General features: G+C 31.6%; 1 protein-coding gene across 1 annotated transcript; it reads right to left on the bottom strand.

The window, feature by feature from the left end:
• Positions 1-1180: 1180 nt before the first annotated feature.
• On the bottom strand, positions 1181-12808 carry LOC138306832 (patatin-like phospholipase domain-containing protein 4). The gene is made up of 5 exons (XM_069247323.1): positions 12663-12808; positions 10223-10455; positions 9537-9767; positions 8061-8126; positions 1181-7408 (listed from the first exon to the last, which is right to left on the bottom strand). Exons 2-5 carry the CDS (start codon positions 10391-10393, stop codon positions 7121-7123), a joined length of 756 nt encoding a protein of 251 aa, XP_069103424.1. The 5' UTR covers positions 10394-10455; positions 12663-12808; the 3' UTR covers positions 1181-7120.
• Positions 12809-14350: the final 1542 nt, after the last annotated feature.

Here is a 14350-nt window from a genome sequence, read left to right on the forward strand (position 1 = left end):
GGTTTTACACAGGCATCATCTATATCAAAAGAATGAATGTTTTCAATAGTTTTTTTACCAATGCAGATTGATTGAAATTTTTCAGGTTTGGCTTTCATTTGATTATGTTTAAACCATTGAATCAAAGCTATGCAGTCACTTTCAAAGGAAGTTTTTAGTACATTAAAATCTCTATTTGAGCCACTTATAGTATTGTCATCAGCATAGTTGTAGAGCTTTGATGACTTAATATATAAAAACATGTCATTTACAAATATATTAAACAGGAGTGGTCCCAAAATAGAGCCTTGTGGTACCCCTTTGAGCACTTCCAACCAGTCACCGCAATTGGACCCAAGTCGGACCTGCTGGCACCTGCTGGTCAGGTAGCTGGACAGCAGCTTCAGAGCACCATCACTCAGTCCATAGGCTTCCAGCTTCCTGATCAGCAGGTCAAGAGGAAGACAATCGAATGCCTTCAAGGCTTGGTCAAATCCTTAAGAATGGTAGCGACATACTCATGGTAAACTCATGGCATTGCAAAATTACCGGTATTGTTGCAACAATGTTAGCTATAAGGACTGATAAATGTGATGTGTTCTCCCAGGGATGATTTACACTGTATAGTTTTACAATGCCCAATATAAGTAATGTTTGTAATAATTCATATAGCTCAGAAATACTTTTTTTCGATGTTAGGCTTTACTTATATATATTTGGGATATTCATATTCATGGTATCCGTGGAACTGTATGCGCTTAATTACAATTTTAACCGAAACTTTAAGCTTGTTTGGTGTTTCTAAGCGTATGTATTTCACCAACTTGTCCAAGTATATATCCGTACTTCGTATATTAGACAGAAAATTGTCAGCATTTTGAAGAGAACCACACCTTTCCGAAACGGAAATAACGCAATTGATAACTTGTTGATTGGCTTATCGTTTCTACAGCATACTTCATGTAGGTTTATCATCACTTTCTGGAGAAAAAAAAATTAAGTACAATAACCAAAACATTAATTTTCCTAACGCAGGTTCTATACGATGTATATGATTCCTGCCACGCGTTCTTCAACTTATAACTGCGCCAGATGGCAAAACAGCGACATGAATCTTCACTTTAAAGACCAACCACGTATTCCTTTCTGAAACAAACATTTTAATTTTCTTAAAAACAACAATAACATCAGAAAATGTGTATTGATATGCTTGAATTTATTCTTTATAAATATGTATATCAGCACAATTCAAATTTCAGAGATAGCAACGATTGTCATAAAGTAAAATGTAACAGAAAAAAAATATGCAATGATCTTATATAATAACTAAACTACATATGCAAAAAAAATGCATACCTACACAAAATTACGACAAAATTAAAATGAATAAAATCAAGACCGATATATACATTTACATTATGTAATAAGTACATCTTATTTAAGTACTTCACAATCAGAACTAGAACTGTCTTTGGTGCATTATCTGTAATATAAGCAATAATTAATCAATTAATTAATTAACAATCTTTTATCACTAGAACTCTCTTTGGTACATTATTTATCTTAATACTTAATTAGCAACAAAATCCCTCACAACATAACTGTCTTTCATAGATAGGTATCATATCATTAATAAATAAAATACTGATTTTAATAAGAAGCCATGAGACCTTCATAGTCACCTGATTGAGTTCTGATAGAAAATGTCGTGGAGAACCCTAAAGTCGGTCCCTTTAGCCAGCACAATAATGTATCTGTAGGCATTTTCACAGTATCACAAACTGGAAAAACAACTCAATAAAATACCTAGTATAGACCTTTCAATACGTGAAGTATTTTTCCTTCAACCAATTAATATCTGGGAGTTAAGAAGAAGATGAAATTTAGAAATTTAAGTCATTTTTACCCCTTTTTGGCCCCTTCCACAGCCCCCTTTGGGAACCATATGATTCACAATTTTGATTGGCATCAAAATTAATTAAATACGCTTTAGATGTTGTGTGCACAAATTTAACTGAATCTGATTAGAGTCACTAGTTTTGGAGAAGAAGTCAAAAATGAAAATTGTTTACTGACACATATGACTCGACAATGGACAAAAGGCAATTAGAATATATAGGTCAGTTCATCTGGTGAGGTAACCTAATTAACTTGAGTCACTAGTCAAAATATCTCTCTTAATTAATAAATTCAATAACAGAAAACAAGGAAAAAGTTAAGAAATACATTGAACATCAGAAAATATAACAAACAATTCATGATATTTTTCTATCATAAAAACAAATGATTCCATTATACATGCCAACTAGTGGTTATATATATTTCTTCCCTACAGCTTAAGTTGCCATAGCAACCACCTCTGTATAAAGAGTTACATGTTTGACAGTTGGGTTCCAAACGACTAGTTTTACTACATTTTGACCTACATTTTGACCTATGTATATTTCTTTCTCCCTTTTATGGTCTTTATAAACAGGATTGGCTGTTATTCTTGTTTTCATGTTTACAAACACTTCAAATTGCTTAATTCATTGAATTTCAGTTACACAATTCAAGCATATTTGGCTTATTTAGGAGTCAACATTTTAAGTTTCCCATTTTCATAGCAGTCACTAACTGATGGAAATTTTTCCAATACTTAAATTCAAAATAATAAATATTTGGTATGAAAAATTGTCTGATTAAATGATAAAAATGATTTTTTATATCAAAATTAGAAGCTTAAAAAAGCATGAAGCTGTTAATTTGATAAGACATGTTGGACAAAAAATAAAGTGTTTCCATGAAGTCAACACACAAACAATATTTGTATACATGTATATATACAACAAACACAATGCCTTTTTTTTCATACTAAACCAATACTGTTGATGACATATGAATACAAAATGAACACTTTCCATATTTGCATATGAAACAAGAAACGCTGATGACATCTGAATACTGTACAAACAAAACAAACACACCACTGTTCTATTTAGTGTACAAAACTAAAATTGTTAATGACATCTGAACTACAAAACAAACATATGGTCCTTTCTGTATACGAAACTAATGTAAAGGGCATTTAAATTCAAAACAAACACACTAACAATTTTTATGTAATGAAACCCAATCATTGATGACATTTAAATACAAAAGGAACACAGTCAATTTTTGTTTACGAAACCAAAAACCAAAAATTTACTGTCATTTTTTGTATGCTAACTAATTCACTCAAAAAATTTGTATACAAAAATAATAGTCTTTTTTTTTTTTTACAAAACCATATCATAAACGAAATTTTTATTATTAGGACACATAAAAGTCTTATATACAAAATATGAAAATTGTACGGAAAGGAACATAAATCCATTCATTTATGCAAAATCATATTCGATAACGATATTTGTATAAAAACAGATATAACAAATATTCGTATGCATGAACCTAAAGGAATTGATGAACATATGTCATCACCATAAGGAAATATTGGATAAATTAATTCCTAGTGAAAAAGAAAGTTGTATAAATTGGGAAATCTTTTCCTAATAACTTTTTATGATTACCATCATCTACACTCTACACTCACACCAGGAGAGTGGTGACAATAAATTATTTGTAGCCAACATATAAAAGTACCATAATGGGTTTGGAGTGGAAAATATTTTCATATTGTGCAAAGACTATCTACGGGGTTTGTTTAACATCAATTAATACATATATAAATATCACAACAGGTTTTGTTCACCTCAATTTCTTCTAAAAATATATATATTTACTATTGATATAGACATTGGAAGAACATTGTTAGGAGTACATGAATTAATTTGATAGCACCGCAACACCAAAAGCTCTACACAGGAGAAATAAACACTACAGTTAACATTCAAAAAGAGACCTTTTATTGAATAGATATGTTTTTCTGATAGATTTGGGTTTTTGATTGATAAAATACTCATTTAAATAATTCTACACTAACTAATATCTGTCATGGTAAAATTGAGTCTACACCATTCTTGGTCATGAGACTGCAGCTATATTATATAGTTGCAACTTTCAGTTTAAAAAAAATTCTGTTATAATTTTATGTGATGTCTCGTCGATACTGTTTTGTCATTATTTTGGTTTCAGTAAAGCAACAGAATTTGAAAGAAAAAATTTAACAGATGTATGGCAGACATTGGTTTTACTATTCCACTGACTGCAGCATGGAAATATTTAAGATTCTAGATAATCAAAGCATGTGTGAATCAAGATCTTAGTGACGGCCAGTAATTTATATTCCATGCATGGCGAAAGTAAGTTTTTGAGCAACAAATCAAAGGTATAAGACATTAATTTCCTAATCAAACAATACACTAAATTGCCGCTTGTGCGACTTTCATTGCAGACAAAACTAAAAGGAAAGAAATACAATATTGAATCTCGTTAATTCAAACTTCTACATGATATGTATATCTTAAAGAACTCATGGTCCGGTCCAAATTTTCACCATTCTTTCTTTTCATAATACAGAGTTATCTGCCCTTCTAAAGATTGTCATGTCACTAAGTTGTGGGAGAAAATTATGTTGTTTTATTGGAAAAATAAATGTTCAAAAACACAGAATGTTATCATCAAATCCATCTTTGCATATTACAGAGTTAGTTCCCTTGTGGGTAGGTATCGATTGTTACGTCATTATTTTGTGAGCGTTGTTTTCTTTGAAAAGTATGAAATTATGCTAGCAAATATATATGACGTCACAATCAATACTTACCCACAAGGGCAGATAACTCTGTTATATACAAATACAGAACATCTTCATGTACAAACAGTCCTGCAAGGGCAGATAATTGTGTAATATGCGAATACAGATATGTTAAATACAACGTATAAAAATATTCTCTAACTATGGTGCATTTTATAAAAATAGCTGAATCAATATGGCATTCTATCAGGAAGAAATAGAGTATAATAAATACTATATAAACCTTGGTATCTCACAGCCCCTTAGAGTAATAGACAATTAAGGGAGATAACTCTACTATTAAGTAGGACATATAAATATCTATACACATACCCTGTAGTTACAATCCAAATGTATATTTATCAACTGAGAACACATATCGGTACATTTAACAAAACAACAACACTTACAAGTATGTATTATCAAAATTATTATTGCTAGGAAAAGTTATTTCAGAAACTTGGATTCACAGGTATGTGTGGTATATAATTTGTGGTAATGTAGTTATGGTAAACCATAAATAAAATTAACACCACTGGGATTTGTCAAGACAAAACTACTGTATTTTTAGATATTTGAGACCCACCTTAAACAAAAATATAATGTAGGTACTGCATGGCTATAAGTTCAATATCCTAAGCAGTTTAATATTGATATTGAGTCTTAAGTTGTTCACAAATACATAGTCTCCCTAGGGGTTTTACACATGACTCTTACATGTTATTTTTATACAGTGTATAGCGGTATTGAACTGGGTCAATGATCATCAGTGACCAGGTAGCCCAATCGATGGAGCATCCGACTAGTGTTCGAAGGTTCCAGGTTCAAACACTTCTGTATAAAGACCACCTGCTTAATCAGATGTCTTAGGGTCCCAAATGACCAATTATTACGCAATTTGACCTGGCTATAAAGACCAATTTTCACTTGTCCCTTGAGTGGTCTTGATCAACAGGTTTGATTGTATAAAAATTATACAAAGAAAATGTGAATGTGTTGCTAGCACAGGGGCTTGAGAAGATTAATTATCCATTGAATGCACATGTATATATATATTACAAACATCTATATTCCAGTGACAGAAATATCGTTGTCCACTTATTCAATCATTACAAAATACTTATCGGTATATATTTAAGAATAATTATCATTTTACCAAGACTTAGAAAATATAGTTTGTACATTGTCATTTTATAAAAATAAATACCATATTATTGTTCAATAGACTTAATATTGGAACTTAAATAAAATTAAGTCAATACTTGAATAACAAAATATTGTAATGTTATATATACCGTACTCGACCCAATAAGCGTCCATGTCCCTATAAGCGCCCCTTCCCCTTTTTGAGGCCTCAATTTCAATTGCCCATGCACAAATAAGGACCAAAATTACATAAAACGGTATAGATTTGCGATAATTTCGACTTATTAGCACCTTTTCATTTTTATCAATTTTTTAAGCGCCCTGGGCGCTTATTGGGTCGAATACGGTAGTGGGTTTTTTTTTAATGCTGTGTCAGTTGTTACATAATTATTAAGCTATCATTACTTAATTACCATTTAAGGGGTTATTTAAGTCAACAATCAACAACTACCTATACACACTCTGTTTGTCAATTAACATATCATGCATGGACAATACATTTTTATACATGCACAGATTATGAAAATAAGTTAATTAGTACCAGCATGTGCTTTACCGTATATTTGTTCAACAATTTAATGGGGATTCTTGTGAAATATTTCCATCAAAAGCAATGTCTTTTGCATAAGCAATCCCTTTTGTATATTGAGTCTTGTATGAACCCCATATAATTGTGACTTTTACCAATGGCAAGTTTTTGTGCATCTCGTATATACAAAAATAATGTACATATACCTTTAACTGATTCACCCCTGAAATTTCATAATGGACCTGTCTTGTCTTTGATTAAGAAGAGTCTAAATCTGTCATCAGGGGTGAAATAGTTAATATAATTTATCCTTTTCAATCACATGTAAAATGTTAAATTTATGATATAAACAAAATGGAAAATCATACAGCATAAAAATTGATACACAATAATTTACCCTTAAATTCAAACTTGAGCAAAGATATTCTGTATTTGCATATTACAGAGTTATCTACCCTTGGGGGTAGGTATTAATTGTGACGTGATATGTGTTTGCCAGTGTAACTTTTTGTTGAAATAACGTAAATCACGCTCACAAAATAATAACGTAACAATCGATACCTACCACCAAGGGAGCTAACTCTGTAATATGCAGAGACGGATTATACATATATAGGTAGACAAGAAAGTAATGTTAATTTTGTGGATGGATTTATCATTCAAGATATGTAGAAAATAGTATATGAAAATGATATGATGTTATTTGTAAATAACTGGTATAAAATCATCGCATTGTAGACAAAGAGATCTACAAATCAAGAAACATACAGCCCCTCTTTTCTTAGGAACCTTTCAGCATCTTTCATACCCTGGTTAAGATAAATTTTCAAGTTCTTCTGCGAAGGTGGAAATAAGGCATGGATCCCTCTTACCATATTTCTTCTGTTCATCTGGAAATGTTGTTCAGCAAAATTGAAGTACCATCCCTTCCCCGGTTTGTCCCTTGGACAGATGTCCTGAGGGCCACAGAAGGGCGACACTGTCAGCGTTCGACCATCTTCAAATACCACTAAGTTGTTAGTCATGCCTCCATCCATGTATTTCTATCATAAACAAAGTACAGAAATTTGTACACAACATGTGGAATGAAACTTTCAAGGATTTCTGTTGATTCTAAACTTGTCTTGGATTTTCTGAAACTTCGTTTAAGGGTCAACAATGACCGGGCTTTGATTTTTTTCCAAGCAAAGGTGCAGATTTATGTCAAAACACAAGTTTTTCTCCTTATGTGATATCTCTTTACTTATTGTCAGATTTTCCTGAAGATTGTTTCCAGAAATCAGGGCCAGAAGATATTTTGACTAGGTGTGAAAGTAACTAATATAGAATTGAAAGTCCTTTCATACATTTTGTTAAGTATATCATTTGAGTGTAAAGTTTCAGATTTATTGAAATATAAAGTAAAAGAAGTCTTTGTATACCTATATAAATGCTTTACATGTCTTACACTATGAATGCATGCAGTTACCAGTGTGTTATAAGGTACAGCCCTGGTAAAAATTGTACAAAGAGAAATAAAACACACTTGCATAATAAATAGGAATTCAAAGGTATGTTTGAATAATGATTGTTGAATAAAACTCAACAAGACATTTAGGTTCAATAAATCTTTGAATTTATTAAAGGAATAAAATGATTATAGACTTTTAATATGGTTGCATTGAATGGATCAGTACAGAAGGAAAACTATCTCACCTTGCCCGATATGACTGGACTTCGTAAAGCAGCGTACAAGGGAATATGGCAGCTGGCCATCAGGTGCTACAGAAAATTACACACAGAATTGTACAGAAAATTACATACAGAATTGTACAGAAAATTACATACAGATTTGTACAGAAAATTACTCACAGAATTGTAGAGAAAATTACACACAAAATTGTACAGAAAATTACATACAGAATAGTACAGAAAATTACATACAGAAAATTACACACAGAATTGTACAGAAAATTACACACAGAATTGTACAGAAAATTACACACAGAATTGTACAGAAAATTACATACAGAATTGTACAGAAAATTACATACAGAATAGTACAGAAAATTACATACAGAAAATTACACACAGAATTGTACAGAAAATTACATACAGAATTGTACAGAAAATTACATACAAAATTGTACAGAAAATTACATACAGAAAATTACACACGGAATTGTACAGAAAATTACATACAGAATTGTACAGAAAATTACATACAAAATTGTACAGAAAATTACATACAGAATTGTACAAAAAATTACATACAGAATTGTACAGAAAATTACATACAGAATTGTACAAAAAATTATATATAGAATTGTACAGAAAATTATATACAGAAAATGACATACAGAATTGTACAGAAAATTACATACAGAATTGTACAGAAAATTACATACAAAATTGTACAGAAAATTACATACAGAATTGTACAAAAAATTACATACAGAATTGTACAGAAAATTACATACAGAATTGTACAAAAAATTATATATAGAATTGTACAGAAAATTATATACAGAAAATGACATACAGAATTGTACAGAAAATTACATACAGAATTGTACAGAAATTTACATACAGAATTGTACAGAAAATTAGGTACATACAGAAAGTACATACAGAATTGTATTGAAAATTGTACAGAAAATTACATACAGAATTGTACAAAAAATTACATACAGAATTGCACAGAAAATTACATACAGAATTGTACAAAAAATTATATATAGAATTGTACAGAAAATTATATACAGAAAATGACATACAGAATTGTACAGAAAATTACATACAGAATTGTACAGAAAATTACATACAGAATTGTACAAAAAATTAGGTACATACAGAAAGTACATACAGAATTGTATTGAAAATTGTACAGAAAAGTACACACAGAATTGTACATAAAATTACATACAGCAAATTACATACAGAATTGTACAGAAAGTTGACATACAGATTTGTACAGAAAATCGTACACAAATACATATTTATAATAGGATGTTTCTAAACATCATCGCCTGTTAACTTTAATGCCTAGCTATATTTATTACTTCAAGAAACATACACTGTACCAGGTAAAACTTATAAGTAGTTTACATGTAATTCTCCCTAAAATCTAAATGCTTTAAGTAACATGTATGATCTCCCTAACGCTTACTGTAAGAATGTATGATTGATTACCTGTATGAGGTCTTCGTTGGAGGAGAACTGGTTAGCAACTTCATTCTTTTTTGTCTGTACGTTTGTTACAGAGACATATAGAGTATCTGAGCAGAGCTGGTGTGCATTAGGAGGTAGATGTTCCTCTAGAAAGCCACGCAAAGGCACCAGAAGGTTAAACCCAGGCGTCATAGCGCCTAATGGTTTCTTACGAATATCATCAGCAAGTTTCAGGGTGAAGTCGATGCAAGCCTAGAATGATAATATTGGACACATTAATTGATTAATTGGAATAGAAGTTGTTATGTACAACAGACGGCATTACAAATTCTACAGATATCGTAACAGGTGGAGGGTTTTCATGAATGAGTTCATCAGTCAAAATCAATTACCTTTTCATCACAAATATATAAAATGATATTTGAAATATTCTGAATATATATATAGTACACCATATGACTTCCCAAATGATAACAGTTTTACTTTAATTGGTATTTATTGAAAAAAGGTGTTGATGTTTTTATTAAGATATTTAAAATCATAAATAATATGCAATAAAGCCAATTAAGTTTCACTTTCATACAAAGATACAAATGATTGGCATATAAAAGTTTATATATAAATCAATCTTCATCATTGCCAAACTTTCTAAAACAATAAGATACCTCAATCCTTCCGAAATCTATCTTTCTGGAACAATTGAATACCTCTATTTTGCTTGGATCTGCCACTAGTACACAGCCAATCAGAGATCCTGCTGAAGCACCGCAAACTCTTTTCAGGCTACCAAGGAGAGAGGGGGCGTGGTCTCGTAGACAGACTGCCACACCCAAATGATAGATTCCAAGGAAGCCACACCCACACAATGATAAGTTCATTTTGAGGTCATCACCTTCTTCTGCTCTCAAATGTGGTCAGCCATGTGTCTCAGTATCAGCACCTATAAGTAACTTGTACATGTAGTAATAAATCCAAGTAAAGAATAATCTACGGTTGCTAAAGCAAATCTTACCAGTGTCAAATATCTTTGTCGATTCACACACAAAATAACAAGACATAAGATATCTTTAATGTCACACACCATGCTAATTTCAATTAGAAATGATGTATATTAAAATGTGTATTAGTGAATTTTGCAGAAAATAAATTGCAATTGAAGAATGCACGATGTTATTTTTTACTGTTAGCATTTCACATTTTTTTTAAATATCTGGATAACCGGAGGCCATTAAATATTGATGCAAATAAACAGAGCAGATTTCCATGCAAAAACCAAATTATTTGAATAATCAAAATAGCTGTATATCACTATATTCCAATATTATTCCCTACATGTTGTTCATGTATAAACTATAGTGTATAATATCAGTCTAGTTTGTCCTAGCTGATAAAGTTTATATTAGCATGACTTGTCTAGTATGAGTTATTTGATAGAGATGATTGCGATAGTATTGAATTCTAAATTCCAGTCAATGAATATTAGCTGCTATGTCGTACATCTAGTTCAGTGTTGCTTAGAGTCAAATTATTCCCTAATTACCTGCTGGCGTCAGTAGCAACTCAAACACACTGACGATCGTACACATGATTGAGAAAAATATCATGTTTATTTTTGTTTTTGATTGGTCAATACTAGCCACAATATACTGCTCGGTGCGGGAGAACTTTGATTCCCTTTAACTCGATCAGTTGAATGTCAGACTAATAATCCAGAAGTCCCGAGTTTGATTCTTGGCAGAGACAGTGATTAAATTTATCATAAATTCTGCACCCTTTTACATAAATAAATATTATATGATTCAGTTGTGTACAGTATATCCACCTCTTAGTGTTAATTAACAATTACATTACAATATACAGTAAGTCTAGACAAGGATTTATAAGTGTGAAGGATTCGTGACTGTCTCTATACATTACTAAACACCACGCGAGATGCCTATGAACCAGGAATAAAAACCATTTTTCTCAACAAATATTTGTCTTATCGAGTAAAACCAATGTAAAGTTTATTAAATTTCACAACGTTTATTACTTGCTTAAGAATGGAATATGTAGAGGATGTGTCTTAAATTTGCATTAAAAAATATGACAGCTCATGAAATGATGGCCCGCTTCAGAAAGTAAGACAGTTACCCTCGCACCCGCGAGTTACATCAAAGGCGGCGCCGGCGGATATCAAAGGACAATCAGTCGTCGCCCAATGTCACGGTCAATGCCCAAACACAAAAGCTCCTACCTTGTATTTCCCAAAAACCCAGTGTGACTTATCCTTCTCAGATACGTCCTTGGTCTAGATGACCAACAGTAATAATGAAATGTTACATTCACTGTGTAAATCGACTACATATAAACTGGGTCTATTTAGACATCGCTATTGAGATTTCTCCTCAAGACTCTTTTTGTCCTATAATGTATGAAAGACATCTATCAAATATAGCCTTTAAGAAAATATAATTCAATTTTGCTTGTTACAAGCATTTTCATTGGCTTGAAAATTTACGTTATCAGCCCATAAAGGAAAAAATGACATTGCCTTTTGTAACGTTGCTTCTGATTGGCTGAGATGACGGCGTAATGATTTCATAGACAAAAGAGTCCAAAAATGAGTTTTGAATATTGAAGAGAATTTTCTTTAGTAAACTGAATTATAAGGATTATTTTGAATATATATTTTTATGTTATGGAGATATAACACAAAAATATGAGTGTATTCTCATCATAAACCGCTTCAAAAGAGTTTCAAGGGGGAATCTCAATAGGGAATTGTTTAAAAAGTGAAGTTATTAAATTCGTTAGTTACTTATAATGATCGGAATATATAAGTCTGAACAGTTTTAATCTTGTTCTGAGGTTATAATCCTAAATATATTTACATTTCTTACATGTAGCTCCGCTCTTCTTAGGCTGAGAAGTTTCCGGTTTGCATTTATCCCATAATATGAATTTTTGAATTAAAAAAAAATATAAATTTTAAAATCGCCTTCGATCAAAGTACATTTACTATACAAATATTGCTCTGTTTCTGTCAATGTTTTCATTACATTTAGCTTGTCACGGTGTTTTTTTCACTTAATTTACGAGGAGGATCATCATGTCAAATCTTGCAAATAACAGCTTTGAATAAAAAAAAGTTTGTTCGTTACCTACCAAAAGCAAAACACGCCAGTTTCCTTGTCGCTGTCACGGGGATCACATAACTAACAACTCGAATCAGCAGGTGCTTGGCGACAGATCCGGATTAAAGTATAACAACAAAGAATCAAGAATAAATATATGCTAGACATTAACTTATGTATCAATGAAGTGAACTAGCCCAATTGAATCCTATTTCAATTTGCACTGGTGTCTATTAATAATAATAAAATAGTATGCTATTTTTTATGGGTATTCGGAGTTATAGTACCGGAACGTTGATTTCCATATTACACGACAGGCGAGATTTCCTGTTCCTGAGGTAGCAGTGTACAGTAAGTTTGTAAAATTTAGCAAAATAAGGCGCAAGTTTTTAATATTACTGAAGGCCAGGCCTAAAGGGCGCAGCCAGATGTTTAAATTATATGAATCGTGCACGGCACGGGAAGAGCGAAGCTCTACTTGTTGATTTTATTTTCTATTTCATGTAGAAGACATAAACTAGAAATAAAAGGACGCACTTTAAAGATTCCCCACCGCCGACAGAGCATAAATGATATTCATCATTTGAACAATAATTTGTGTTTAATCGTGTGGACATATGTCTAATTAACACAAAAATGAAAATGTAAAATAATTCATTCCGCCTTTGGTGCATGCGCAATTTGTACTTCATTCCATATAAAATATAATGCCACGGAATTTTTTCGGGATGCAATTAATTATTTTTAATATTTTTAACTTAAAGTAAAAAATTAGAATCGCAAACTTTTCAATGATGGTAATTGTGTAAAGTAAGTAACTTTTGTAACTGAAGAAAAATACCAAATCGTCTTCTCCAGTTTTTTATAGTGAAAAAATACCATTTTTCAGCGGTGGAGCATTTTTAAACTATAGAAGTAAATGATGTAATAATTGTCTAGCATAAACTCAAAGAAATGAACTCAAATATTCGGATTTCTCGGTGTCCTTTCAAAGCCTGGAGTGCCAAGTATGACATAACGCACAATGTTCGGTCACTTTTACGTCACGCCGGAATTTCATCGGAAAAAGCATTGAACAGTAAAATAATATAGCGCAATACCATTTTTTTAATTGAAAAACAGAATTAAAGGATATATTTATTCAATTACGGGAGAACTTTTATCAAAATGTCTGCAATATATTTTTTTCTATTGATGCGTTCTTGTTGAGAAAATGACGATTTTTGGCGCGACAGATGTAACACGCATCTGTATGCGGTTTCAGTTAAAGTGTCACTGTGGTCATACTGAACACCACATGACGGTAAAATTTGACACAGAGATTCCCCGAAAACGCACTATCATGACGTCATTTCGTTATAATGAATTGTGACGTCACAATTGAAAATGGTGGACTTTGTTTGTAGACTTGCCGATCGACAGATCCTAAAAGATAAGATAAATAAGTGAAAAACCATAAATACACACAGTACAAAACGGTACTAATTCATGACATAGAGACACGAATTGTTAAAGGGACATTTCACTCAGGCTAGTTCTTTTACATAACCAAGAAGCAAAATATGGCATAAATGTATTGTTCTACATTTCTTATGAATATATAACATAAAATATTGACAAATTCCACGTCATTGTTTAGTATTTTAATTAATATCGTTGAAATATCAAATCGTTGATCAACACGATTAACAGGTACAATATGGACGCTGTACCCATACC

This window comes from Argopecten irradians, chromosome 14 (genome assembly GCF_041381155.1).
Source record: "Argopecten irradians isolate NY chromosome 14, Ai_NY, whole genome shotgun sequence".
Taxonomy (NCBI): Eukaryota; Metazoa; Mollusca; class Bivalvia; order Pectinida; family Pectinidae; genus Argopecten; species Argopecten irradians.